This window comes from Ascaphus truei, chromosome 11 (assembly GCF_040206685.1).
Source record: "Ascaphus truei isolate aAscTru1 chromosome 11, aAscTru1.hap1, whole genome shotgun sequence".
Taxonomy (NCBI): domain Eukaryota; kingdom Metazoa; phylum Chordata; class Amphibia; order Anura; family Ascaphidae; genus Ascaphus; species Ascaphus truei.
In genome coordinates, this window is record NC_134493.1 from 54,263,571 (window position 1) to 54,291,500 (window position 27,930).

Genomic DNA, 27,930 nt, shown 5'->3' on the forward strand with positions numbered 1-27,930 from the left:
CACCCTACCATCTCTCACCCTACCATCTCTCCCTCTGTCGCCAAGCTAACACCCTGCCACCTGTGACCTCCTGCCGCCGGGCCCTTGCCGCCTGTGACCCCCTTCCTGTGGCACGCATGCGCACGGCCATATTTTGTTAAACATGAACGCTTCCTGTCTCGTTTCCGTCTCAGGTTGGTTAAAGTTACCTTGTATGGCTCTCAGATTAAGCTGTACAACATGGAGACAGCCGTGCCGTCCGTGCTCAAGCCTGACCTGGTCGATGTGTGAGTATCCAGCCATTTTTGTTTATCCCGTCCCTTAAGAGGGGGCCATTAACAGTGACTTGAGATTTGTAAGCTGCCCGCCTTACCCTCCTTGTCCTTCCCTCTTTCCCCACCCGGCTCTGGCAGGCACGCCCAGGCCCTGGCAGCGCTGCAGGCTTACTCCCATTGGCTGGCGCGCTTTTACAGCGAGGTGCAGCGGCAGAACCCGCAGCAGTTTGTCTCCATCATCTCTACGGCGATGGAGGCCCTGGCTCCACTCATCAGCACCAAGGTGAGATGGGAGGAGGGTGACGGGGACATTGGGTGGCTCTACCCTGTTGCGTTTCGCGCTGAGGACACCTCCCCCCCCTTTCCTCTCGCCGTCCAGGTACAAGACAAGTTGCTGCTGTCCGCGTGCCATCTGCTGGTCTCGGTAGCCACGACGGTGAGGCCAGTGTTCCTGTTAAACATCCCCGCCGTGCAAAAGGTGTTCAGCCGGGTCACGGACAGCTCGGCTCAGCGGCTGCCGGAAGAGGTGAGGAGCCGGGGCCTTGGCAGGGGACGGGTTAATGGGATGGATGGCTGCTGGTTTAGCAGGGCAGGGGTTAATGGCGCCTCTGCTGGAGTACGGCTCTGCGGGGCAGGGATTGAAGGAGCGACGCTCTGCAGGGCGCTGGCAAGGGTTGGGTTTAGTGACTGAATATTCTGCTGCCCTTTAGATGGGAAGGGGTTAATGTAGGCGTGCCCCCGGAGTCCTCGTTAATGGCGCGATGCTCCACCACAGAAGGTGCAATGCTCTGCATATGTTTCTATACCAGGTGGAGGTTTGGATGGAAGATGACTTCATTTTAAAGCGGCGCGGGGGGAGGCGCTGGCTGCTCCCCAGGCTCAGTTGCTGCTCTGCCGCGCTCTCTCCAACGTCCTCCTCCTCCCCTGGCCCAGTCTGCAAGAGAGCGACCAGCAGTGGGGGGAGCGCTCCAGTCACCACGCCACCCTGCTGAGCGCCCTTACCCGGGAGTACCGGCAGCTGAAGGGCAGTGCTCCCCCCCAGCGCAAGGGGCAGCTGGAGCCCAGTGAGTCCCCTGTGCCAAATCCCCCACCCCTCTTTCCCCTGCCTCTTCCCCCCCCCCCCCCCACCTCTTTCTCCCCCATGTTTACTAAGCCAGTCTGTATTTCCTCCCTACAGCTAAGCGTATCATCTGTCAGACCCTTGGTGTGCTGAGGGACGCCGTAGAGAACATCTCCGGCGAGGGCACCAAGTCCCGGCAAATCTGTTACCAGTCCATGCAGGACGCAGCACAGCTATCCCTCACCCTCTTCCCCACCTACATCCACCAGTCGGGTAAGCCAGTCAGGTACTCGGTGTGTGCAAGGTGGCTGAGAGACACCAATGTAAAGTGGCCTGAAATAAGTGGCATCAATATTTTTCACATTAAGTATATAACCGTGTGTGTTCATTTTAATGAACCAAAGAGGTCCAAAATGCTTCAGAGCCAACGGAAGTATGTTGTCCTTTATGGGACCAAACTGCCACCACTTGGGATATGCAAATAAGATGTAAAATTAATATTTGCCAGGGTCCCAGGTCCCTGTTTATTATAGAAAAAACTGTGCCCTTTAACACGCAAAAATCAGTTGTAGTAAAAATGTGTTTGAAAACGTAAATACTCTCTCCAGAGCGTGCAGCAGTTCATTCAGAGCCCAAAGCATCACTTATTAAATGTTTTAATATATAAAAATATACAGTGCTTGGATTACAGAAAAAAAGTATTACAAGAACATACAATTACAAATAAATGGAGAACCGTTTCTCAAAATAAAAAGGATAAACACAGACAGAAAACCCTATACATTACCAAATGCCATAGATTGCCCCCAGAAAGGCCACTGGTTCAGGAGCAGGAGATCTCACACGTTTAGTCCAAACACACCTCGGTTGGAATCGAATTTTCATCATCTTTTCCCAGACTTAAATCCCTTCTTTCCTCATGGAACCAGCATAAACCCAATCCCGTCGTAATTCGGCTGGTAGAGTGACCGTTTTGTGACAGTGGGGAAAAACCAAACCTCTACCAAACGACTTTAAGCTTTGAAATACCTTGAGCCAGGGTTCTGTTCGCATGAGTTTTAGGAGACCCATCATTTACTTACATCTCTAGATTCTAACAGTACTACAACAGGGCCTGGCCAAGGGACAACCAGGCCTGGCCAAGGGGCGAGCGGGCCATAAAACGTCTCTTTGTATTTTTCCTCAAATCAAACCGTACCCACATTAACCCCTGAAGCACCAGATGGATTAAAATACATAATATCTCATGACGTTATCATGACCGGTTCCCTGCAATTTTCTGGTCATTTCAAAATGGTATCAAACATAGAAGAATTTGCAATGCATCTGATCACAGAGTTGCTATTAGAAGATGATTGGGGGTTCCTCAGAATTTCACTTGGGGTTTCTTAACCAAAAAAAAAGTTTGCTCACCCCTGCAAGTCTACACCATCAAGGCAGCACTAAGAAAAGTGGGCAAGTGCATACTCGCAGCTAAAGCTAAGGGCCATTTCTCCTTACTAATTCTCCTTTAAACATGTAAAACACTAGTTCTGACCTACAAAGCACTCAACGCTGCCCCCTCTTAAATATCATCCCCGTATATACCCCTAACCACCCCTCGGTTTGGCCCTTGGCATCCATCTCGCCTAACTTATTACCTCCTTACAACCACCCACAAGACTTCTCCCGTGCTGCCCCCTCTCTGGAATTCCATACCACGCACAGCCGGACTCCCCCAAGCATTCAGACATTCCAAAACTCGCCTTTTCAAGACAGCCTATCTGGCATACCCTGAAAATCTGTGCGCCCCCCCAAAGCCTACTGGGACCAGCTGTGCGACTGGACCCAACTCCATGCTATCCAAACCCTCCCACCCCCCCCCCCATACCTTACTGGGATAGGCTGGGCCAAACTCCATGCTATCCAAACCCTCCCCCCCCCCCACCCATACCTTACTGGGATCGTCTGGGCCAAACTCCATCCCGAGTCCTGCGTCCTCCTTGCGTTCTGTATCTGTGCATGTAATGCATCACTCTGTACCTCCATTGCACGGTGCTGCGGGATACGTTGGCGCGTTACAATGTACACATGGGTTGGACGTGTTTGAGGCCACCATTTGGATTAGCAGCCTGGTGACGTCTGTTCTCTCACAGATGTGACGGAAGAGATGCTCAGCTTCTTCCTCGCCCTGTTCCAGGGTCTGCGGGTGCAGATGGGGGTGCCCTTCACGGAGCAGATCATCCAGACCTTCCTCAACATGTTCACCAGGTGAGCGACCCCACCACGGCGGCACTGCTCTCGGCCAGCAACCGTGGCTGAGCCACTGATGGGGCCACCTGTGCTGGAGCAGGGTTACCCTGAAAACGTGACATGTTGGTGGCCCCCCCCAAGGAGTGTAGAGGGAAAGGGTTCATCCATGGGTTACTATGAGAATGATTGATGTCCTGTGCCCCTCAGTTTTCCTGTGCATCTCTCTCACTCTGCAGGAGCAGCTGGCAGAGAGTATCCTGCAGGAGGGCAGCGCGGGCTGCCACGTGGTGGAGAAATTTGTGAAGATCCTGCAGGTGGTGGTGCAGGAGCCTGGCCAGGCCTTCAAACCCTTCCTGCCCAGCATCCTGTCGCTCTGCATGGAGCAGCTGTACCCCATCATTGCCGAGGTAACCAGGAGGGGCACAGGTGTGTGGGTGACTAGGGTAGGCAAATATCTAGAGACCCCAACTATGCGGAAGGGGGGGATGGGGTGTGAATCCTGTATATACTACTATACTCCCCCCTGCCCCCCTCCTCTTCCTCCGCCAGCCCTCCTCTTCCTCCGCCAGCCCTCCTCTTCCTCCGCCAGCCCTCCTCTTCCTCCGCCAGCCCTCCTCTTCCTCCGCCAGCCCTCCTCTTCCTCCGCCAGCCCTCCTCTTCCTCCGCCAGCCCTTCTCTTCCTCCGCCAGCCCTCCTCTTCCTCCGCCAGCCCTCCTCTTCCTCCGCCAGCCCTCCTCTTCCTCCGCCAGCCCTCCTCTTCCTCCGCCAGCCCTCCTCTTCCTCCGCCAGCCCTCCTCTTCCTCCGCCAGCCCTCTTCTTCCTCCGTCAGCCCTCCTCTTCCTCCGCCAGCCCTCCTCTTCCTCCGCCAGCCCTCCTCTTCCTCTGTTTTTGGGAGCACGTGTAAAGAGCTCCCAAACAATTGCTTAAACAATGTCATTGAAACGAGTTTTATTTTCTCCCCACCTTCCCCCCCGAACCCCCAAAAGGCTGAAGTGATTTTCAACCCAGCACAGCCCTACTCTGACTGGGCTTGTAACGGCAGCCTCAGTCCCCTCCCCCGCCACTGCCTCAGTCCCCTCATCCCTCCCCCGCCACTGCATCAGTCCCCTCCCCCGCTACTGCATCAGTCCCCTCCCCTGCCACTACCTCAGTCCCCTCCCCCGCCACTGCCTCAGTCCCCTCCCCCCCACTGCAACAGTCCCCTCCCCCACCACTGCCTGTCCCCTCATCCCTCCCCCGCCACTGCCTCTGTCCCCTCACCCCTCCCCCGCCACTGCCTCAGTCCCCTCACCCCTCCCCCGCCACAGGTTGGTTGTGTTTCTTTGGACTCGCTTTATTTTAAGTTGAGTTCTTTATTTGATGTGGAAGCTCTATTGTTTAAAAAAAAAGTGCAGAGATGCAGCTTCTCGGCGGGGGGGGGGGGGGGGAGAAGGGCAGAGGTGCAGCTTCTCGCAGGGGGGGGGAGGGAGAAGGGCAGAGGTGCAGCTTCTCGGCGGGGGGGAGGGAGAAGGGCAGAGGTGCAGCTTCTCGCCGGGGGGGGGAGGGGGGGCAGAGGTGCAGCTTCTCGCCGGGGGGGGGGGGTGAGAGAAGGGCAGAGGTGCAGCTTCTCGGCGGGGGGGGGAGGGAGAAGGGCAGAGGTGCAGCTTCTCGGCGGGGGGGGGGGAGGGAGAAGGGCAGAGGTGCAGCTTCTCGCCGGGGGGGGGGAGGGCAGAGGTGCAGCTTCTCGGGGAGGGGGGTTTGAAGGCAGAGGTGCAGCTTCTCGCCAGGGGGGGGGGGGGGGGGAGAGAGATGGGCAGAGGTGCAGCTTCTCGCCGGGGGGGGGGGGAGGGCAGAGGTGCAGCTTCTCGCGGGGGGGGGGGAGAAGGGCAGAGGTGCAGCTTCTCGCCGGGGGTGGGGGGGGAGGAGAAGAGCAGAGGTGCAGCTTCTCGCTGGGGGGGTAGGGAGAAGGGCAGAGTTGCAGCTTCTCGCTGGGGGGTAGGGAGAAGGGCAGAGGTGCAGCTTCTCGCCGGGGGGGGGGGGAGGAGGAAAAGGGCAGAGGTGCAGCTTTTCGCCGGGGGGGGGAGAAAGGCAGAGGTGCAGCTTCTCACAGGGGGGGGGGGGGGGAGAAGGGCAGAGGTGCAGCTTCTCGCCGGGGGGGAGGGAGAAAGGCAGAGGTGCAGCTTCTCGCCGGGGGGGGGGGGGGGGGAGAAGGGCAGAGGTGCAGCTTCTCGCGGGGGGGGAAGAGGAGCAGAGTTGCAGCTTCTCGCAGGGGGGGGGGGGGGAGAAGGGCAGAGGTGCAGCTTCTCGCCGGGGGGGGGGGGGAGAAGGGCAGAGGTGCAGCTTCTCGCCGGGGGGGGAGGGAGAAAGGCAGAGTTGCAGCTTCTCGCAGGGGGGGGGGGGAGGGAGAAGGGCAAGAGGTGCAGCTTCTCGTCGGGGGGGGGAGGGAGAAGGGCAGAGGTGCAGCTTCTCGCTGGGGGGGGGGGGAAGAAGGGCAGAGGTGCAGCTTCTCGCTTGGGGGGGGGGGAGGGAGAAGGGCAGAGGTGCAGCTTCTCGCTGGGGGGGGGGAGGAAGAAGGGCAGAGGTGCAGCTTCTCGGCGGGGGGGGGAGAAGGGCAGAGGTGCAGCTTCTCGCTGGGGGTGGGGGGGGAAGAAGGGCAGAGGTGCAGTTTCTCGCCGGGGGGGGGGGGGGGTGGGGGAGAAGGGCAGAGGTATAGCTTCTCGCAGGGGGGGGGAGAGGGGCAGAGGTGCAGCTTCTCGCTGGGGGTGGGGGGGAAAGAAGGGCAGAGGTGCAGTTTCTCGCCGGGGGGGGGTGGGGGAGAAGGGCAGAGGTTATAGCTTCTCGCAGGGGGGGGGAGAGGGGGGCAGAGGTGCAGCTTCTCGCCGGGGGGGCGGGAGGGAGAAGGGCAGAGTTGCAGCTCCTCGCCGGTGGGGGGGGAGAGGGGCAGAGGTGCAGCTACTCGCCGGGGGGGGGGGGGGGGGGGGAGAAGGGCAGAGGTGCAGCTTCTCGCCGGGGGGGGAGGGGGGGGAGAAGGGCAGAGGTGCAGCTTCTCGCGGGGGCGGGGGCGAGGGAGGGGAGAAGGGCAGAGGTGCAGCTTCTCGCCGGGGGGGGGGGGGGGGGGGGGGAGAAGGGCAGAGGTGCAGCTCCTCGCCGGGGGGGGGGGGGAGAGTGGCAGAGGTGCAGCTACTCGCCGGGGTGGGGGGAGGGAGAAGGGCAGAGGTGCAGCTTCTCGCCGGGGGGGGAGGGGGGGGAGAAGGGCAGAGGTGCAGCTTCTCGCCGGGGGGGGGAGGGAGAAGGGCAGAGTGCAGCTTCTCGCAGGGGGGAGGGGGGAGAAGGGCAGAGGTGCAGCTTCTCGCAGGCGGGAGGGGGAGGGGGAGAAGGGCAGAGGTGCAGCTTCTCGCAGGCGGAGGGGGAGAAGGGCAGAGGTGCAGCTTCTCGCAGGGGGGAGGGGGAGAAGGGCAGAGGTGCAGCTTCTCGCCGGGGGGGGGGGGAGAAGGGCAGAGGTGCAGCTTCTCGCCGGGGGGGGGGGGGGTGGGGGGGGGAAAGGGCAGAGGTGCAGCTTCTCGCCGGGTGGGGGGGGGGGGGGGGGGGGGAGAAGGGCAGAGGTGCAGCTTCTCGCCGGGGGGGGGGGAGGGCAGAGGTGCAGCTTCTCGCCGGGGGGGGGGGGAGAAGGGCAGAGGTGCAGCTTCTCGCCGGGGGGGGGGGGGGGAGAAGGGCAGAGGTGCAGCTTCTCGCGGGGGGGGGGGAAGGGCAGAGGTGCAGCTTCTCGCAGGGGGGAGGGGGAGGAGAAGGGCAGAGGTGCAGCTTCTCGCCGGGGGGGGGGAGAGAGAGAGAGAAGTGCAGCTTCTCGCAGAGGGGGGGGGGAGAAGGGCAGAGGTGCAGCTTCTCGCAGGGGGGGGGAGAAGGGCAGAGGTGCAGCTTCTCGCGGGGGGAGAAGGGCAGAGGTGCAGCTTCTCGCAGGGGGGAGGGGGGGGAGAAGGGCAGAGGTGCAGCTTCTCGCAGGGGGAGGGGGAGAAGGGCAGAGGTGCAACTTCTCGCAGGGGGAGGGGGGAGAAGGGCAGAGGTGCAGCTTCTCGCAGGGGGAGGGGGGAGAAGGGCAGAGGTGCAGCTTCTCGCCAAGGGGGGGGGGAGAAGGGCAGAGGTGCAGCTTCTCGCCGGGGGGGGGGGGGTAGAAGGGCAGAGGTGCAGCTTCCCGCCGGGGGGGGGGGGGGGGGGGGAGAAGGGCAGAGGTGCAGCTTCTTGCCGGGGGGGGAGGGAGAAGGGCAGAGGTGCAGCTTCTTGCCGGGGGGGGGGGGGGGAGAAGGGCAGAGGTGCAGCTTCTCGCCGGGGGGGGAGAAGGGGAGAGGTGCAGCTTCTCGCAGGGGGGGGGGGAAGAAGGGCAGGGGTGCAGCTTCTCGCCGGGGGGGAGAAGGGCAGAGGTGCAGCTTCTCGCCGGGGGGGGGGGGGGGAGAGAAGAGCAGAGGTGCAGCTTCTCGCCGGGGGGGGGGGGAGAAGGAGAGAGGTGCAGCTTCTCGCAGGGGGGGGGGGAGAAGGGCAGAGGTGCAGCTTCTCGCAGGGGGGGGGGAGAAGGGCAGAGGTGCAGCTTCTCGCAGGGGGGGGAGAGAGGCAGAGGTGCAGCTTCTCGCAGGGGGGGGAGAGAAGGGGAGAGGTGCAGCTTCTCGCAGGGGGGGAGAGGAATTAACAAGGGTGGGGAAAAAAGACCTGCAGGTTTTATTATTTATTTTTTTTATATATAAACTGCCTGTTTTCCTCCCTTACCAGAGGGGGCGCTAATTAGCACATAAAGGGACAGCTCCTCCCTGCACCCCTCACCCGGGGCACTACCTCCTCCCCTGACACGAAGGCTTATATCATGCCTAAGGGGACAAACTGGCAGCACTAACCATGGCCACAGCCCTCTGCCTGGTACACCCAGTGCCCTGGATGCACCTCCCCCAGCTCCGGCTGGTAGCTTAACTCCTGTGCCCCCAGCTACATCATAGGTGCAGGTCCCAGCAACAACTCTGGGGCCCCAACCAGCCCAAGCGGGAAACATGGGCTGAGGGGCCTATAATCACCTAGCCAAGGCATTGAGGCTTATGTGACTGGACTAGTTGGCCCCTCTGCAGTGGTGGCAGCCAGGAAGATGTATGGGGAGGGTGTATTCTTCCTCTGTACGCTGGCTGCCACCCACACCCTGGTGCAGAAGGGCATTGCAGTAGGGGGACCTATATCGCCATTGAACCCCTGGAAGGCTTGAGCACAATCAAACTGTCAAATGTGCCCCCCCTTCCCCCCGTACTGCTTCATGCACCCGCAAGCCCTGGGAGACATCAAGTCTCCCATAACAAAATACCGCTGGGCTGCAGGGACAGGGCGCCGAGGCACGTGCTCTCATTTAGGCGGGAGGTGCAACTGCTGCTGCAAGGGAGCACAGAGTCTGCGGAGGGGACCATTTGGGTCCCTTACAGGGGCATTGTATACAAGGTGTACTAGGGCACAAAGGCAGTTAGATGCCATCTGTGCAAGGAGCCGCTGCCCCAAGGGCAATATGATCTACACCAGCTCCTGCACCTGCTTTTCCCTCTGCCAAAACACCCTGTCCTGCTGAGCCTACCTCAGCGGGGCCCTTGAGGGCTCAGGTCCCGTCCCGTCCCCCCCCGAGGCCGTAGGAGAGGTCACTGACCCTGCTCTGGCAGCGACTTCTGGACTTCCCTCCAAAAAACTGAGAGAGAAGAATGTCACCCTGGTACAGCCACCCTCTGTTGCGGTCTCCCCCCCCCATGCACACCCAACCCCCAATATAAGCACCTTGTAGGGTGCAGAAGAGCAGGAGGAAACTCCCGCGGTGGAGACGTATCGCTCCCCAGGAATAGGCCGTTTAAAACCGGGTGTAGCGCTGCTAAGAACGAGGGTGAATATTAGGATGTAAACCCCCCTAAGCGGAACAAGGTGTATTCCGCACAGGGTGGTCTTGTACGATCCACTGGCTAGGATCAGCCGGCCTGGGCTGTAGATCCCAAAGGGGTGATGGGTCAGGGGTTTTCTGGAAGTAGTGGGAAGGGAAAGTGAGCTACCCCAGGTTTCATAGGTGGGGGGGCCAGAGTGCTATCCAGCATGAGGCCCTGTCCTTGATAATGGATGTTGCTGTGCCTCCCACTACCCCTCTCAACTAGAAAATAGTCCCCGGTGTCGTGGTGCATCTACCACACCGGACTATGCTGTCCTGTGTCTGGCTCTGTTGGAGGACAAGGGGTTCGACGTCAGTCTGGGGGGGTTTGGACGGCCTGTAGAGGTTTCAGGATGGGCTTTGTCACGTTGGAGCAGTGGTGGGACGTGGGCAAGGTTCGCCTGAACCTCATGTCAGAAGTATACCAAAGTGGTAGCAGATGGCATGATGCTGGGATCGAGGCCTTGATGGACCCACAGATCATACGGGACAGAGCCCGGAGGTTCGACATAGACCTTTTCTCCCTGGAGTCCATCCAGCCGAATGCATGCATTGAGGGGCTTCCTATGGTCAGCGAGGGTGGAAGGGAGCTTCTTGAATTACCATCAACTCTGGTCGATAGATCTGAAGCCCTCTGTCTCATGTCCCCTGAAACGTGCCAGGGCTGACTGAGTTTCCAGTTTTTCTGGGAGACGCTGAGACCTCATTTCACCGAGGTCCAGGCAGAAGCCCTCCAGACCAGGGGGAGATGCCCCTTTCGTGTCGGCGGGCAGCACTGTCTCTGCTGCTGAAGTGGGATCTCCGTTAAGTCTCTAACTGGCGACTGGTCTCGTTGCTCAGCATGAACGTAAAGATCGTGGCCAAAGTGCTGTTTGGGGCTCAACTCCGTGCTGGCTCACTGCAAGCAGTCCTATACGGGACCGGATTATTCCTGATCTCTTTCTGTAGTCCGTATAGTGAGGCTCAAACGGTGCGTTCATTTAGTCCCATTGTTGTTGAACCTGCAATAAACTGATCTGTTTGTTTGGAGTTTGCCTTGGATGGTTTCATTTCTATCACGTTTGATGGCCGCCTGGCTGTGCTCTGTCATGCATCATACCTTGTGATATCTTTCTGGTCCGGGACCTGCTGCACTCCGCACACTATACTGAGTACTGGTCCTGTCTGTCACTCGCCTTCCTGCCTGTGGATCAGGAGGTGTTTGACAGGGTGAATCACAGAGGCCTCATACATTACCCTGCAGGCGTTCGGCTTTGGCCCGCAATTTGTGCAGTCTCCTGCCCTGCTCCCCTCCCCTCCTCTCCCTTCCTCCTCTCCTCCCGCTTACATTTCCTTTCTCTTCCCCCCCCTCCCTCTTCAGCGTCCATCCCCAGATGTGAAAGCCGACCTGTTTGAGCTGCTCTTCCAGCTACTGCACCATAACTGGAGGTATTTCTTCCGCTCCTCCGTCCTGGCCAGCATGAACCGGGAGGGGGCAGACGAGCCCATGGAGAACCAGGCCCAGTTTATCGTAGTCATGCAGGTGAGTGTGGTTACTTCCTCGCCGTTGGGAAGCGAGAACAGAGAGCCGGCTATCGCTCAACATGAAGGGGAGGATGAGCTGTCCATAGGGGATGTATGACAGGTGGAGGTAAGATGAGCTGCAGAAGGTTACTAATGGTCCATGCTGGTCTCTTCCCAGGCCTTCGGTCAGTCCTTCCTGCAGCCGGATATACACATCTTCAGGCAAAACCTCGGCTACCTGGAGACACTCAACAGCAAACACAAGCTGTACCACAAGGTGAGGCGCCGCATAACACAACACGCCGCAGACACGGGCTGTACCACAAGGTGAGGCGCCGCATAACACAACACGCCGCAGACACGGGCTGTACCACAAGGTGAGGCGCCGCATAACACAGCAACACAGCACCACAACACACCGCAGACACGGGCTGTACAGCAAGGTGAGGCGCCGCATAACACAGCACCACAACACACCGCTGACACGGGCTGTACCACACGGTGAGGCCCCGCATAACACAGCACCACAACACGCCGCAGACACGGGCTGTACCACAAGGTGAGGCACCGCATAACACAGCACCACAACACGCCGCAGACACGGGCTGTACCACAAGGTGAGGCGCCGCATAACACAGCACCACAACACGCCGCAGACACGGGCTGTACCACAAGGTGAGGCGCCGCATAACACAACACGCCGCAGACACGGGCTGTACCACAAGGTGAGGCGCCGCATAACACAACACGCCGCAGACACAAGCTGTACCACAAGGTGAGGCGCCGCATAACACAACACGCCGCAGACACGGGCTGTACCACAAGGTGAGGCGCCGCATAACACAGCAACACAGCACCACAACACATCGCAGACACGGGCTGTACAGCAAGGTGAGGCGCCGCATAACACAGCACCACAACACACCGCTGACACGGGCTGTACCACACGGTGAGGCCCCGCATAACACAGCACCACAACACGCCGCAGACACGGGCTGTACCACAAGGTGAGGCGCCGCATAACACAGCAACACAGCACCACAACACACCGCAGACACGGGCTGTACCACAAGGTGAGGCGCCGCATAACACAGCACCACAACACACCGCAGACACGGGCTGTACCACAAGGTGAGGCCCCGCATAACACACAGCACCACAACATACCGCAGACACGGGCTGTACCACAAGGTGAGGCACCGCATAACACAGCACCACAACACACCGCAGACACGGGCTGTACCACAAGGTGAGGCGCCGCATAACACAGCACCACAACACACCGCAGACACGGGCTGTACCACAAGGTGAGGCACCGCATAACACAGCACCACAACACACCGCAGACACGGGCTGTACCACAAGGTGAGACACAGCACCACAACACACCGCAGACACGGGCTGTACCACAAGGTGAGGCACCGCATAACACAGCACCACAACACACCGCAGACACGGCTGTACCACAAGGTGAGGCACCGCATAACACAGCACCACAACACACCGCAGACACGGGCTGTACCACAAGATGAGGCACCGCATAACAGCACCACAACACACCGCAGACACGGGCTGTACCACAAGGTGAGGCACCGCATAACACAGCAACACAGCACCACAACACACCGCAGACACGGGCTGTACCACAAGGTGAGGCACCGCATAACAGAGCACCACAACACACCGCAGACACGGGCTGTACCACAAGGTGAGGCACCGCATAACACAGCACCACAACACACCGCAGACACGGGCTGTACCACAAGGAGAAGACGGTGCACTGCAACACACAGCACACACAAGGCGAGACACGGCATACTGCAACACACCATAACACAAGCTGTACCCCAAGCTGAGATAGTGACACACACTGCCGGGGACACATGCGCATCTGGCTCTCGGAGGCTCCTCTGTGCCCCACCTCTGTCTCAGCGAGGCTCTTCTTCTCCCCCCACCCCCTCCCCAGCTGCCCCACAGTGCTCGGTTATCCCACCGCGGCCCTTTCTTGAAGGATCTTCCCCCAATTATTTGCCCTCTTCCTCCCTCACAGAAGCTGTTCCGAGCCGGGATGCTGTCCCAGTTTGTCAGTGTCCTGCTGCAGGTTCTCATCCACAAGTCCCACGACCTCCTGCAGGAGGAGATCGGCATCGCCGTGTACAACATGGCGTCCGTGGACTTCAGCACGTTCTTCTCCGCCTTCTTGCCAGAGTTCCTCACCGGCTGCCAAGGCCTGGACAGCAACCAGAAGGGCGTCCTCGCCCGCAACTTCAAGATGGAACGGGTGAGAGGGTGGCGCTGTATGGAACGAGCTAAGGGGCCTGATTAGCATGAACCCACTGCCGCCTTAGTCTATAGGAGACTTGTATCCACCATACTTGTTTGGTTTTTTTCTCCCCGTTGTCTCTCCCCTCGCTCACTTTCTCTTTTCTCCCCCTGCCCCCCACAGGACCTGCCTTCGTTTACCCAGAGTGTACACCGTTTAGTGAACGACCTTCGATATTACAGACTCTGCAACGACAGTCTCCCCCCAGGAACCGTGAAACTGTGACAGTCCCGTGGACTGACTGACTCTCCTTTAACCCCTCGCCCGGCCCCCCAACAAGGATTGTCTTAACTCCTCCCCCCCCCCCAACCCTCTACAGCTGTGAAAACTCCCCCTCTCGTTTTTAACGCAGACTCGTGTTTTTAGCACTTTCTCGTCCAGGGATTTCAGTGCCTCTCCCCCCTCGCCTGCACCTCCATGTTTTTAAACCGGCAGAACTTCAAGAATACAAACCTTCAATATCATTCCCAAGTTTTTATGGGGGGAGGGTTCCCCTCCTCGCATCCTCTCACGCTCCACCAGAGCCAAACCCTTGAATGGACACACGAGTGCCACGGGGGTCCTGGATTTTAACCGGCCGCGGAGGCCCCACACACACAGATGTTATGATGTATTGTTTATTATATATTATTATTATTTTTTTTTCTCTCGTGTCTTGTTTATATCATTCCATTGTGAAACGGACATCGCTTCTTGCGAATAAAGAGCCTGCCTTGTTTAAAGCTGCGTCTGTCCATCCTGCAGGCGCGGGCCAGAGTACACAGATCTGTCACGGGCCCCCCACCCTGTTTCTGAAGCATGAGAAGGGGCCTCACATTGTATCCTGTGGCAAGCTCGTAATGTATCAATGACCGGAAGACCAGAAAAAGCCACCTCCAACATAGTCTAAAAATAGATTGCAGTAAGCTACTAAAGCTATTTGTAACTAGACTATTGCGTCTAATAACTCATTATTTGCTTCATGCCTGTAATGACCATTTTCTACTTAAGCTGCTGTTTCTATTCATTTATTTTAAATTAGCTGCCGACCCTAATGCACCAAACCGAGCAAACTTTCGGCACAGATGCCTTTACTCTAAGCCGACATGCGTTTCACTCCTGGCCGGAGCTTATCGGGGCGGGCAGGCCTGGGTTCTGAGTGTTGTGTCACCGATGACATGGTGACTTAACTCCAGGAAAGATATGTAGATCATACGATGGTTCAATACAAACGATATCGCCTGTGATCCCAACTTCCTAATAAAATCTATAAAGAATGCTACTCGAATATAGTAGCATGAAAATTAATTGACAGGTAGGTATGTTATGTAGTTTTATTAGGTAGGTAAACAGTATTGGAACTTCAATGGTATTCATATATACTGTACATAAGATTCATTCTGGTTCATATACATCTCATTCAAAAGCCTTTTCTGATGCCCTTTTTTATAGGGTTAATACAGCTGTATCTGGAATTTTATTCCATATAAATTTAGTTTCATGTGACATACCATGCTGATAATAGATGTGCTGTATACAGGGTTTAAACATCTGTTCTCGGTTTTATTCATTTTGTATATAATTACATGGCATTAGATTTTGGTTTTATAATGACAATATCATATTTCAATCTCCTGCTACGCAATCATTGCTATACTTATTGACCCAGAGGAAGGCAAACAGAAAACCCCATTGTCATATCATCCAATGATATCTCATAAGGGGGGGGGGGGATTCCTAACTCCAAATAATGGCAATCGGCTTTCTCCCTGGATCAATATCCTTCCATGTTTACTTAATTGGTATATCGCTGTAATACCTTTTCTAAAATGACTTCCAACTTTTTTTTTTTTTAAATATATCTTTTTTGTCTACCATCAGTCTCCATGGGTAATGAACCCCACACTGTAACTGCCCTTACTGTAAAGAACCCTTTCCTTTGTTGCTGGTGAAATCTCCTTTCCTCCAACCTTAAGGGATGGCCCCGAGTCCTTTGTACTGCCCGTGGGATGAATAGTTCTTTTGTAAGCGCCTTGTACTGTCCCCGAATATATTTTTATTTTGTTCTCATATTCCCTCTTGGACACCTTTTCTAATTAAAACAAATCTAGTTTATCTAGCCTCTCCTCATAAATCAGATTTATTCATCCCCTTTATTAATTTGGTGGCTCTTCTCTGCAATTTTTTCAGTTCCATAATGTCTTTTTTATGGAGTGGTTCCCAAAACTGTACTCTATATTTAAGGTGTGGTCTTGCTAATGCTTTTGTAAAGGGGCATAATTATGCATCCATTCCCCATTTAATACAAGATCTTATCTTGTTTGCCTTTGCAGCTAGTGCCTGACATTGGGCACTATTGCTAAGCCTGCTGTCTACAAGGACTCCTAAATCCTCCATCAAGGATTCCATTAATTTATCCGCATTTCATTTGCAAGTCCCCTCTTTATTCTTATTTCCCACATGCATAACCTTACATTTCTCTATATTAAACCTCATCTGCATTTACCTGCCCAAGTTTCCAGTCTCCCCAAGTCCTTCTGGAGAGAAATTGCTTTGATTCTATTACCTTACACAATTTTGTGTCATCAGCAAAGATGGAAACTTTGCTCTCTACTTATTTATATATATATATATATATAAATATGTGTGGGATACAGCTCAAAATGAATAATTGTGTATACTTCCATTTAATAACCTTACATTCTTGATGTCCGTGTGAGGTTTGTACATCTGAGCGTTGTGTTTTTTGAGACTGGACATTGAGGTTTTTTTTTTTTTTTTTTTAAGTATAGACACTCGCTGCCTCGTCAGTGGAGAATGACGTTTGGACTGACTGAGGTGTATTATACCTTCTTAGGCTACGGCCCTAATTCTTGGGAGTCGGGAAGGAATTTATTTTGCTACTCCTGTATTTTTGCTAATGTTGCAAATTGGATTTTCAGAGCCCAATGACAACGTCTGTCCAATAGGAACGGTACGTCTCCTGCTCCGGGCACGTGGTGCCCCGGCGGCTCACACACACACACACACACACTGCTTACCTGCTGCGGTGCTGTGCAATGGATTCCTGCTGTCCCACGCCGGCTGAAGACACCTCCGATGCTGCCACCGTCACAGAACCGCTGCTGCTGTTCCTAGATGTCGCCGCTACCCTGCAGGTAAGTGGAAATACCGAGTACCTGGCCGGGTAGAACTATTGACTTTGGCCGGGTACCCGGTACAACACTACATGTATGCCAACAGGTTTTAGAACCCCCACTCGCAGATCCCAGTTTTAGAGTGTCAGCTCTAGGGATCAGATGTTACTGCTACTGTATTGGGTGTAGGGGCTGGGGTCCTAGAACAGGGTTAAGGGCCCAGTTTACAAACCCCACGTTTTAGGTCCAAATGGTAGAGTGCAAGCTCTAGGGATCACATTTTAGTTTTGCTGTGTTTTAAAACTACAATGCATTTTGTGTTTGTGCTGTGAGCTGGATTGCATATAGGACAAAAGGCAGCCAGAGGTACATTAGCAAAAGACATGCAGGTTTGTGGCACATGGTGAGGGGAAAAGTCTGTGAACAGGATAGCTGGAGTAGAAAGTACCCCAATTATTGCACTCTATACATAATTAATAAGCATGAACATAAATAGTCCTTCAGTTGATATCTGGATGGCGATCAGACAGGACCAGCTATTTAAATTAAAAAAAATAACAAAACTTTATGTCCAAAATTTACAATATACACAATCAAATGAAGTATTTACAATACAAAGTTTGTTAAAAATCTTCTAAATGTCGTGGTGATTGAAAACAGAGCCACTCGACTGTTATATCCATATACATATAGTATGAATTAAATGTACTCTATGTAAACTATGTATATATAGAGATAGCTGCTCCTAAGTAATTAAAGCTGCAGTTCAGTCTGTTTTTTTTATTTTTTATTTTTATTTATTTTTTTACTTCAATAGTTTCATGTGTGCAATCTCTAATTACCTAAAGAACTCTATAGCTGCAGGTCAATTCGTTCTCCATGTATTGATCGGCGAAAATTGGTGACATAATTAGTGAAGGGATCTGTTTTTATTCTGCTTCAGTCCGTCAGTGGAAGCTCATGAATATTCATGAGCACTCCTGCACTGACATGTGCTAGAGGGAGGGCAGTGCTGACAAAGGGGTGTGCCAGGGCTTGTGACAGACATGAAGGGGCAGTGCCTTAGCAAATGGCTGTTAAAATAGAATACAAGAAAATTGGTCTTTCAAAGTTGTTGTTTTTTAAAACAGAAAATGCTAAAAGTATTTTTTCTTACTACAGAACTGATTTATTAAAAAAAACACACATGCAGGATATTGACTGAACTGCAGCTTGAATAGACTCCAAATTAGTTCTATAAAGATTGGGTAGGTAGTGGATAGTGTATTAATACAGTGGTATGTAGTGTATAAGTCTGACTTAAATATCATATATATTCAATAACTCCAATAAGTACCTATAACACACTGTAACCCATACTGAAATCATAAATCCTATCCAGAATACCAAAGACCCAAAATATAGTGACTCAAGGTAATGAGTTGTGCTATCGGCATTCACTCCTCGTGGATAAGTATAATGGCCCCACTGGGCTGATACAGAGGTATAACGCGCTCGTGCACATACAGTCCCCGCTTCTAAGCTGATGCTGACAGCCACAGATAATACATGTAGAAGCACAATACAGCCGTGGGTACTGCTATTGTGACAAATAGCACCTGAGCGAGCACAGCACATCCATGCAGGAGCAGCGCTAGTTCACACGCCGTTTGCCAATTACCACGGGGGGGGGGGTAAACACAGTACACTGTATGTAGCATAGTTAGTAACAACGGAGAGGTCAGTGTAGGAGTACAAAGTGACCGCACATGAACAGTAGAGGCCACGGAGGACCGGTAAAGCAAATTGAGTGTCCGTATACAAGCCGTATCTCTAGTCGGTCGTCTATCCGAATCGCCACTTCACAGACGTCCTCTTGCCGACGTACGTTTCGCATGCAAGACGTGCTTCATCAGCATGAAGCACGTCTTATTTCAGGGGCTGTTAGGGGTGTGCCTGACGGGCTCCCTTGAAAAGCGTTTTTGAATGTCCGCCTGAAATGTGTTTAGTGGTGTAAACCACCAAAAGCATTCATCAACGCCTTCATATTTGTGAATCTGTCACCAGGGTCCCCTGCTCTCATGGGTCAACTGATGACTCTAGAAGGTCTCACATGACAGGACCAGATGTCGGGAGGAGGAGAAGGTCTACCTCCGTTTCAATGGGGAGGGTTCAGCCTGATCACCCCCATGAAAACATGCAAACCCATAACATATACAAGTGTCCATAACACGCTTGTTACCTGCCAGGTATGCGGTCAGGGCACGGCAACGGTTGATGGATGTGCGTTAACGTTGCCTCATTGACCCTCATGTCAGGATCCGGATGAACCTGTTTGTGACCTGAAAGTATATGCTTTCTAACAGAATGAATAACCCAGCCTTATTCACACTGCTGTGCTCCCCCGGCTAGAAACAACTGGTTCTGCGAAACACCCCCCCCCCCCCAGTCACGTGGTTATACATAGGCACAGTGTACACAGTCACGTGGTTATACATAGGTACAGGGTACACGCAGGAGTAAAAGATTCACAGTTACAGGGGATACTGGGCATATTAAACCGGGGGAGCTCCAGGGGCCACATGAGCCCACGGGCAGGGGCCAGACACCTCGCTTAGCCTTTATTATGCTGGTCCCTGGGCCACTTTCCATCACACCGACCAATCAGACCATCGCTAACACACTGCGCCCGTTACTTTATCGTTACGCTGCTTGCTGCAGCCAGTTGGCCTGATTATTGTTTGTGATATAAAGCAGCTGTGTATTGTTTTTTTCATTGGTTTTACGGTTTGTCCATTTTTTTTTTATCTGTTTTTGAACAATAAATGATTATTTTTGTGTACCTGTCACACCTATTTCCGTGCCCTGTGCTTGGAGTTTCAGCAATTCCCCGTCTCTTGGGCTTTGCACCTTCTCTCTCTTTTTTTTTTTTTTTTTCCCCCACCAAAATTAGATTGTAAGCTCTGTGGTGCAGGGAATAGTTTTGCCTGCAAAATCTTTGTACAGCGCTGCAGACACTGTCAGTGCTATACAGGACAAAATATTAGTCCAGGCTTGTTTGCTGTGCCTTTCTCTCTTTCTCAGTGCTGTTTAAAAACAAACAGTACATAGAATTGCATACTTAATGTCGCAAATAAAAATACCGCTTGTGAGCACATATTTGATATTTATTTAATATCATAAGGCTGATTTTGAAACATTGCGAAGTGAACAAATGTTATTCTCATATTAAAGCCGCCGTCCAAGCTGACGGATTTTATTTTCCCCCTTTTAATATGCGCATCAATACAATCCACACAATGATAAGTGATTCGCTAAGTTGTGATCAATCGGTGAAGATTCGCCTCGGGGGTTCACTAAATGTCAGTGCAGCAGAAGAGGACCAAAGATGCAAAGTTCTGTGGGGAAGATCATGTGACCAGGCAGTCACTAGATGCAATTGGTGCACTGCTAGAGAGAGGGCAGGGCTTAAACAGGGCCAGAGCCTGTTTCAGAACAGGAAGGGGATGTGACTTTGTAAGTGGTTGCTATAGAAACAATAAATGCTTGTTACATTATAATACATTAAAAATGTCATTCACAGTGGTTTTAAAAAAAAATGCTACAAGAATTTTCTCATCGTACAGAACTGATTTATAAAACACACACATAGGATATTGCTTGGTCTGCAGCTTTACTGGGTTAAAAAGATGGACAATTTATAAAATTAATTTGGACTAGTATACATATTTTATGTTTTTATTTTTTTAACGGTTCACTGCTGAGATCTTTATCGTTTACCTTTTTCATCAGCTCGCTGTACGTGGAGATCCCTGTTCTACCGAAAAAGTGTCCCATCAGGGGGGCAGAGGGATAATTACCCCGCACGGACCGGTCAGATTTTAACAGATTGGGCTGGTCGGAAACAGCGAGGAGAGAAGCTGTGTGCTGCACTGTACATTCTGGCCAGCAGGTGGCGCTGCAGAGCCCAAAAGCTCTTCTCCCAGCGGTAGGAGATATTTGGCCGGCCGCTTCGCCGCTGGAATCCCGTCTCCTCCACCGGCCGCCTCGCCGCTGGAATCCCGTCTCCGCCACCGGAATCCCCTCCGCCACTGGCCGCTTCGCCGCCGGAATCCCCTCCGCCACCGGCCATATTCTCACCCCCACCCCCAACCTCTCACCCCCAACCTCCCACCCCCACCCCCAACCTCCCACCCTCAACCTCTCACCTTCCTCTCATTCTCCTCCCCCTCTCATTCTCCCCCAATCTCAATTCTCCCACCTTCTTATTCTTCCCCTCTCATTCTCCCCTCCCTCTCATTCTCCCCTCCCTCTCATTCCCCCCCTTATCATCTCCTCTCATTGTCCCCCCTCTCATTCTCTCCCCCCCCCCCCTCCCACAGGACAACCACAGAAAAACACACACACACACACCCACACACGCACACACGACAGAACAAATAGGAGACTCCTGATGAAGCCGCCCCAGCGAGTCACGGTCGGGATCGGCAACGCCGTCACGCTCCTTCCCCAGAACCAGAGCCGCGTCCTGCTGGAGGTGACCTCACACGAGTCATCACGGGGGGACGCTGCGCGGGTCGGGCGGCGGTGGGATTATCGTCTCCCAGAGTTTAAACGTGTAATCCCCCTGCGAGGATACACTCGTGGCATTGTAAGAGCATGTATTTATGTGCTTTTAGTGTCTATAAAGACGACCTGTTTATAGTCTCTGCCCCATCGCCTAATCTCTCCTCTGAGGTGCATTCCTGACACAGAGACCTATGTACAGTTCAGGGCCGGCTGGGACGTGCCCGGGGCAGGGGCATGAGTGGGGGTCCTTGGCTCTTCCCTTCTCTGCCGGCGGCATCTCCCCCTGCAGGGTCCCGTCATCATGGCTCCGCGGTGTCTCGTTACCATGAGGCGTCCCGTTGTGATGGCAACGCAGCGCCATTGGACGTCACGGAGACATGATGACGGGACCCTGCAGGAGGAGATGACGCCGGAGAAGGTAAGAGAGTTACAGACGCACCACGTTCAGTGGCGGATTTCCCATTTGGCTGGAAAAGCCTGGGCCTAAGGCGGCAGAATTTGGGGGCAGCTTAAGCAATCGGCACTTGCCCGACGGCGCATGCGTGATCGGTGCTTGCCACCCACTCATGTGCAATCAGAGCTTGCGGTAAACGCTGATTGCGCAGCCGGCAGCGTGATGTCACATGGCATCTCGTTGCCATGGCAATGAGACATTGTGGCACTGGATGAGGAGGGCGGCATCAGGTAAGTTCCTACAGGCGCCATTTTTTTTTATCCCCTCTCGCTCTCCTTGTAATCCCTGGGTCGATATGCCCTCATTGAATATACCAGGGGTGCCCGACTCGAGACCTCAAGGACCACCAACAAGTCAGGGTTTCAGGATATCCCAATATATTGGTAGAACCAAAAGACGGCTAAGAAGGCGTATCTGGGAGCATAAAACTCCTAGCGAAGCTGTGCTTTTCCAAGCGAAACGCGTTGAGTCTGAGTGAGGTATTGTGTCCCAGAGAGGCCACCGTACTTCTGAAAGATCAGCTGTTGGAGGTGCCGGAGTTCCCGGGTGGCCACAACCTGCAGAGTTACAGGCTGACATCTTCCAGCTATCCATGGCAGCGTCGCGGGATCGGCGAGATCGCCGCTTGACTGCGAGACGCGTGATCACTTGTCATAAATTGACTGTTTTACTTGTCTTATTGTAAGTTTCCATTTGGGAGGCTGGGGCATATTTTATTCATAAAGTTTACAATTACTTTTGAGCTATGGATACTCTGCTCTTTCTTTTGAGATAACCCACTCACAAGACACCAGTGGAATTGCCACAGGGTTTATTTCGCTGCCTTTTATTCTCTCACACATGTGAGTATAAACTTTTTAGAGTTTAGAGTGTTCTTCCAAAACCAGTCCTTGCATCCTGCACCATCTGTGTTTTTATCTTACCCCCCACATCAATGTATTGGGGGCCCCCTCCCCTGCCCTTCCCCTGCATCTCCACGGAACCATCGTATCGGGGAGCAGGCCAGGAACATACAAACGGGCTATGAGTCTATATCCCGCCATTTTAAAAGTCACCACAACCAAGAACCTTCCCTCCGGTGCTATAAGGGTATTGAAATTGTGCCTGTAGATAGAAGGGGTGGTGATAGGGTTAGACCCTCTCTCCAAATGGGGGCGCTCTTGGGTTGTTAAGTTAAGAAAATTAATACCTGACGGACCGAATGAGAACATAGAAAGTTTCCCTATATTAACTATTATCTGAGTTCCTATGTCACTGATGGGAAGGCCTCTTTTCCTGTGCGTGTGCTTATGGCCATTGGTAAGGTATCTGGATGCAGGGTGCGGATCCGTGACCCTTGGTACACACAGCGGACAGGCTGAATGACATTGTCATACGCACTTTTAAATTGTATTTCTTTGTACGTGCAACACTTACCTTTTTATACTGCCAATATAATCTCTATATTTACAACACAATGAGTGTGCTCTCTCTCTCTTTCCCTTTCCTCTAGATCTCTGTTGTAGAGCCAACGTTTGTGAGACGCAGCAAACCAGGAGTGAACAGTTAATTTCTATATTTGTGTTTTTTTATACATTTGGGGTTCTCCCTAATACATGCATTTCTCACTTCTGTTCACTTTGCGATCACTCGCATTCGGCTATTGTTAACGACACACTTTGGGGTTATTTATTATATTTAATAACCATATTTAATACTCACTCAATAGGTATGTTGATTTAGTATGTACAGGCATACCCCGGTTTAAGGACACTCACTTTAAGTACACTCGCGAGTAAGGACATATCGCCCAATAGGCAAACGGCAGCTCACGCATGCGCCAGTCAGCACGTCCTGAACAGCAATACCAGCTCCCTACCTGCACCGAAGCTGTGCGCGAGCGGGGAGACTATAGAGCCTGTTACAAATGCGTTATTTACATCAGTTATGCACGTATATGACGATTGCCGTACAGTACATGCATCGATAAGTGGGGAAAAGGGAGTGCTTCACTTTAAGTACATTTTCGCTTTACATACATGCTCCGGTCCCATTGCGTACGTTAATGCGGGGTATGCCTGTATTATACAGACATATCCAAGTGAGCGCCACTTTATTATTTTTATATATACATATTATATTATATTATTATATTATATGGATCAGATAACGTTTCTGATCACTGTAGGTGCAAATAATTACAATCGGATCCGTTATTGGACACATTGGATGCGCTCCTTACCAATAAGGACCTTATGAGCCCTTGAAGTAATTTGAGATGGTGCTTTTCAGTCTGTATTTCCAATTGCTTTTGTACTGTATCTCTATAACAGGGCCCCAGTAGGTACCATGTTTAGCCTGGTTCCTATTTCACATGTATATGTCAGTAGCGGTTGGTGTATTACTAGATCCGTTCCAATTCTTTACACCAACATTAACCCCTTCTCTATAGTCCTATGTTTGCTAGTGCAGCTCCCCTCTTAGGCTTCGGCCATGTTTAGTGCTGGCGGGCGGAGGCGCGCTGAGGCTGAGGGAAAGCGGTTGCTTTCCCTGGCCTTAGACAGCGCGCCGTCCGTGGGCGTGTCGCGGGCGGGCCAGTGACGTCACGGAGCTGGTTCGCCCTCATTGGGCGAACCGCTCACGTGACCGGCCCTGCGCTCCGGCAAGCGGGAAAATGTAAAATGTTCCTAAGACCTGCGTTTCCGCAAGCGCGCGGAAGCGTAGGCGAGCCCCTACTAAAGCCGCTCTCATTGCGGCTGTAGGGGCTCAGTGCCGAGCAGAAGCGCGCCTCCGCCCCGCTGACGCTGAAGCTCGCCTCCCCAGTCAGTAGCGATCCCATGGACTGGCAGGCGAGCCAGCGTGCGCGATGGGGAGGCGGGGCAGTGACGTCGCTGGGCCAATAGCCCGCGACGCACCAACGGCGCCGTGACGTTGACGCTGCTTTGCTGGGATTGGAGGTTTTCAACCGCCAGCGCGCTGAAAAACAGCTTTTGGCTGTCGGCTGAAAGACCCAACTCCTGAGCACGCCCGCGGACGCTCGCGTGAGCCCACTCTCAAAACATCCTCATTGAGGATGCCGGGGCTCAGCGCGGAGCGTCCGCACGGCTCAACGCTGCTTGTCCTTCCATGGACGCAGCCTTAGAGGTTTCTGAGGCGCTTCTATAAATATAGTCTTTTGTCAGCCAATGTAACATGTATTCCTCCACATACACATGCACACTGTAGGTTTTGTGGAGTAAGCGATTACACGGATACAATTGTGGGGTTAATCTGTAACTGATAGCAGCAGCTTTTACGGTTATAGCTACAAAGGTTTTGGCGTTTTCAGTGTGTCACTTAACGTTACTGTTTCTGAATGTATTTGCACAGATTGTGACGGGATGGGTCTGTGCTTTAGATTAACAGTAAGATACGCACATTGGTGTGTTACTGTAAACACCCCATCCTGTGCCAGGGCCGCACTTAGGCTGGGCGGGGCCCAAGGTGGCCCGCTGGCAGGGGGGCCCCCCTGTAAAAAAAAGTTATTGGGGCTTATCTTAAGTGGCCCAATTCCAGCAGTGTCATGATGTCATGGCGGCATGTGACACTACGCAAAGGAGACAATGCACATACAGACACACACACACCCTCCCCCCACCTACCTCTCTCTGCCGGTCCGGGGGCCTGCACTCCCTCCTCTCCCTGCTGCTGTTGGCGCGGGGATCAAACTTCCGACTGGAGGGGAGGGAGGGGCCCCCCTCCACCTCCTCCCTCTGGTTGAAAGTTGGATCCCGGCGCCGAGAAGAGGGTGTGCGGGGTCCCCGAAAGCGTGGTGCCCATGGCGACCGCTTGGCCGTAAGGCCGGCCTTGTAAAGACCCGTCTCCCTCCACCTGCTTGTGAAACGGTATCATCCTCAGCTGAATGATTTAATCAGCGATTAAGAGATGGTCGGGATATAGGCTGGGGAGGTTATTGTTCATTCCCCAATGAAGTGGCATGAGGTAACCCCACGAAACGCGTCGGAGTATTTTATTTGTACCTCACTATTGTAACACACGCTGGCTATGCTTGTCCTGTGACTGCGCGAGCATCCTGGGATCATTAAGTGTCAGTGACCTCAGAGCTGAGGACTTATTCCGCCGGTGAGCCTGTCCTGTACGGCTGTCCACCGGGCAGAACAGACGTCACTCGGGTGCACTAGTGCCAAGGAGTATGGTATTCAGTAGTTACCCCTGGAACTGCCGATGAACGGAAGACACGTTCCTGCCGGTTGCCCCGTCTGACTTTCCACACTGAGCAGCTGATCTAGATGCCAGTCACGGATCGGTGGACTCGGGAGCTCACGGCGGACAGGCTGAGCGCTATTGTCAAAAGCGCATTTTATTGTATTTGTTGTACGTGCAACACTTACCTTTCTATACGGCCAATATAATGTCTATGATTACTACACTAGCAGTGGTTGTGCGCTCTCTCCTTTCCCTCTTGCATAGTTTTGTGTTGCAGAGATAATGTTCTTGAGACGCAGCAAACCAGGACGGGACGTTTCTTATGCACATTTATTTGCACTTTGTGATATTTATTTTGGTATTTGAGTTGGTTATTTTCACTTCTGTTCACACTGTGATCACTCACAGTCGGCTAAGCTGATATTTATTGTTGCTGCTCCCCACATTGAACTTCCCCGTGTTTAGCTAGTTACACGATAGGTACGTGTATCTAGTGTAGCTTCACAGTCGTGTGTGTGTGTGTGTGTGTGTGTGTGTGTGTGTGTGTGTGTGTGTGTGTGTGTGTGTGTGTGTGTGTGTTTTTTTCAACATTCGTTCGTGGGATCAAAATAGTGTTGTTAAAAATTATTTAGTTAGTATTTGGACTATGTGCTGTCCCAAGATAGGTTGTGATCATGAAAAGTACCATCAGGTTTTCCAGGGGGAGAATGGGATCTTCACAGCTTCAAAAAGGATCAACCAGATCCAGATGGATTTTTTGTAAAAAACAAAGAAGCACATACATAATAATAATAATCGCAGCTGTTGAAAGGACAATATCTCACTCATAAACACAGCTAGCAGCGAAGAACTCGCTTCAATCCCAGGTATCAGCTGTGAATGCACCTCTGAAGAAGTTGCCTGGATTTGTGAAATGCGTTGGGACGGTTTCATTGGAACTTTTCTAAGCCAATCGGCTGCCTGTGATTGCTTAGCTACAATTCATTCCTACCTACGAACATGTAATAAAAGGGAGGCTTTATGCAGCCACGGGTGATGTGCTGAGAAGTGTGGCTTGCTTGTCGGCTCTGTTCTTGTAACATACACCCGGCGTCGCTCTGACTGAGTGAATCCGGCTGGCCTCTCGGGTGAGAGGCCACTGTGGACGCGGGTTTGCAGCCGGGACTCACACCTTGCGGTAGGATTAATCGTCCCGCTATAAGCCACCTCCCTATTAGGGTGGACAGGTGGCTTCTCCAAAAATACTGGACACAATGGTGAAAGGTGCGATGCGCTCGAGACACACACACCTCTCTCTGCTCCATGCTGTTTCCTCCTCTCCTTGGCCCCACCGCCAGGCTCCTGCCACCACCTCATGATTTGCTGCATTACACAGCAGCAGCCAATCAGAATGGAGTAAGCTGCCCAGCCCCCTAGCAACAGCCCTGTGCTCTCCGTTTTGGGAAATCTCATGGCTCCCCAAGCCGGTCAGGTCACTTTGCCCACAGAGGTAATACCGGAGACATACATGTCCAGAGAGGTAATACCGGACACATACATGGCCAGAGAGAAAATACCGGACACATACATGGCCAGAGAGAAAATACCGGACACATACATGGCCAGAGAGAAAATACCGGACACATACATGTCCAGAGAGGTAATACCGGACACATACATGTCCAGAGAGGTAATACCGCACACATACATGTCCAGAGAGGTAATACCGGACACATACATGTCCAGAGAGGTAATACCGGACGCATACATGTCCAGAGAGGTAATACCGGACGCATACATGTCCAGAGAGAAAATACCGGACACATACATGTCCAGTGACGTAATACCGGACACATACATGTCCAGTGACGTAATACCAGACACATACATGTCCAGTATTACCTCGGTATTTTACTGTTCAGAGTACAGCGCGGCTTGATTAACAGCTATATTGCAGTTTTCCCCCTGTGGCTCCCGTCCAGCATCCCCTGACTTTAATTAGAGCTTGTTGGCCTCTCGGGGCACTGTGGATGCTGGTGTGTAGCCTGGCATTACACCTCTGTTTGTCATCCATCACAAGCCCTTTTTCCCTATCCAGTGCTCACAGCCGATCCCTGGGATTCAAGCGCGTTCTTCGCTGCTGGCTGTGTTTATGAGTGGGATTTTATCCCTTTAACAGCAGCGATTGCTGCATTAACCCTTTATTATCTGGAGTATGCGCTTCTTTCCTATTTTTTTTTTACAGAAATATATATATATACATATATACATATATATATATACATATATACAGTGTTCGACAAACCTATACATTTGCTCGCCCCGGGCGAGTGGATTTAATCCCCGGGCGAGTAAATATTGGCCCAAGCAG

General features: G+C 52.9%; 1 protein-coding gene across 1 annotated transcript in view; it reads left to right on the forward strand.

The window, feature by feature from the left end:
* Positions 1 to 13,999, forward strand: part of XPO6 (exportin 6) — a 50,003-nt gene extending 36,004 nt beyond the window's left edge. The window contains 11 exon segments of the mRNA XM_075566377.1: positions 174 to 266; positions 393 to 537; positions 634 to 780; positions 1,132 to 1,318; positions 1,432 to 1,587; positions 3,450 to 3,568; positions 3,786 to 3,953; positions 10,812 to 10,973; positions 11,133 to 11,231; positions 13,005 to 13,235; positions 13,401 to 13,999. Of these exon segments, the coding sequence (XP_075422492.1) occupies positions 174 to 266; positions 393 to 537; positions 634 to 780; positions 1,132 to 1,318; positions 1,432 to 1,587; positions 3,450 to 3,568; positions 3,786 to 3,953; positions 10,812 to 10,973; positions 11,133 to 11,231; positions 13,005 to 13,235; positions 13,401 to 13,502 (1,609 nt within the window). The 3' untranslated portion in view covers positions 13,503 to 13,999.
* The last annotated feature ends 13,931 nt before the right edge of the window (positions 14,000 to 27,930 follow it).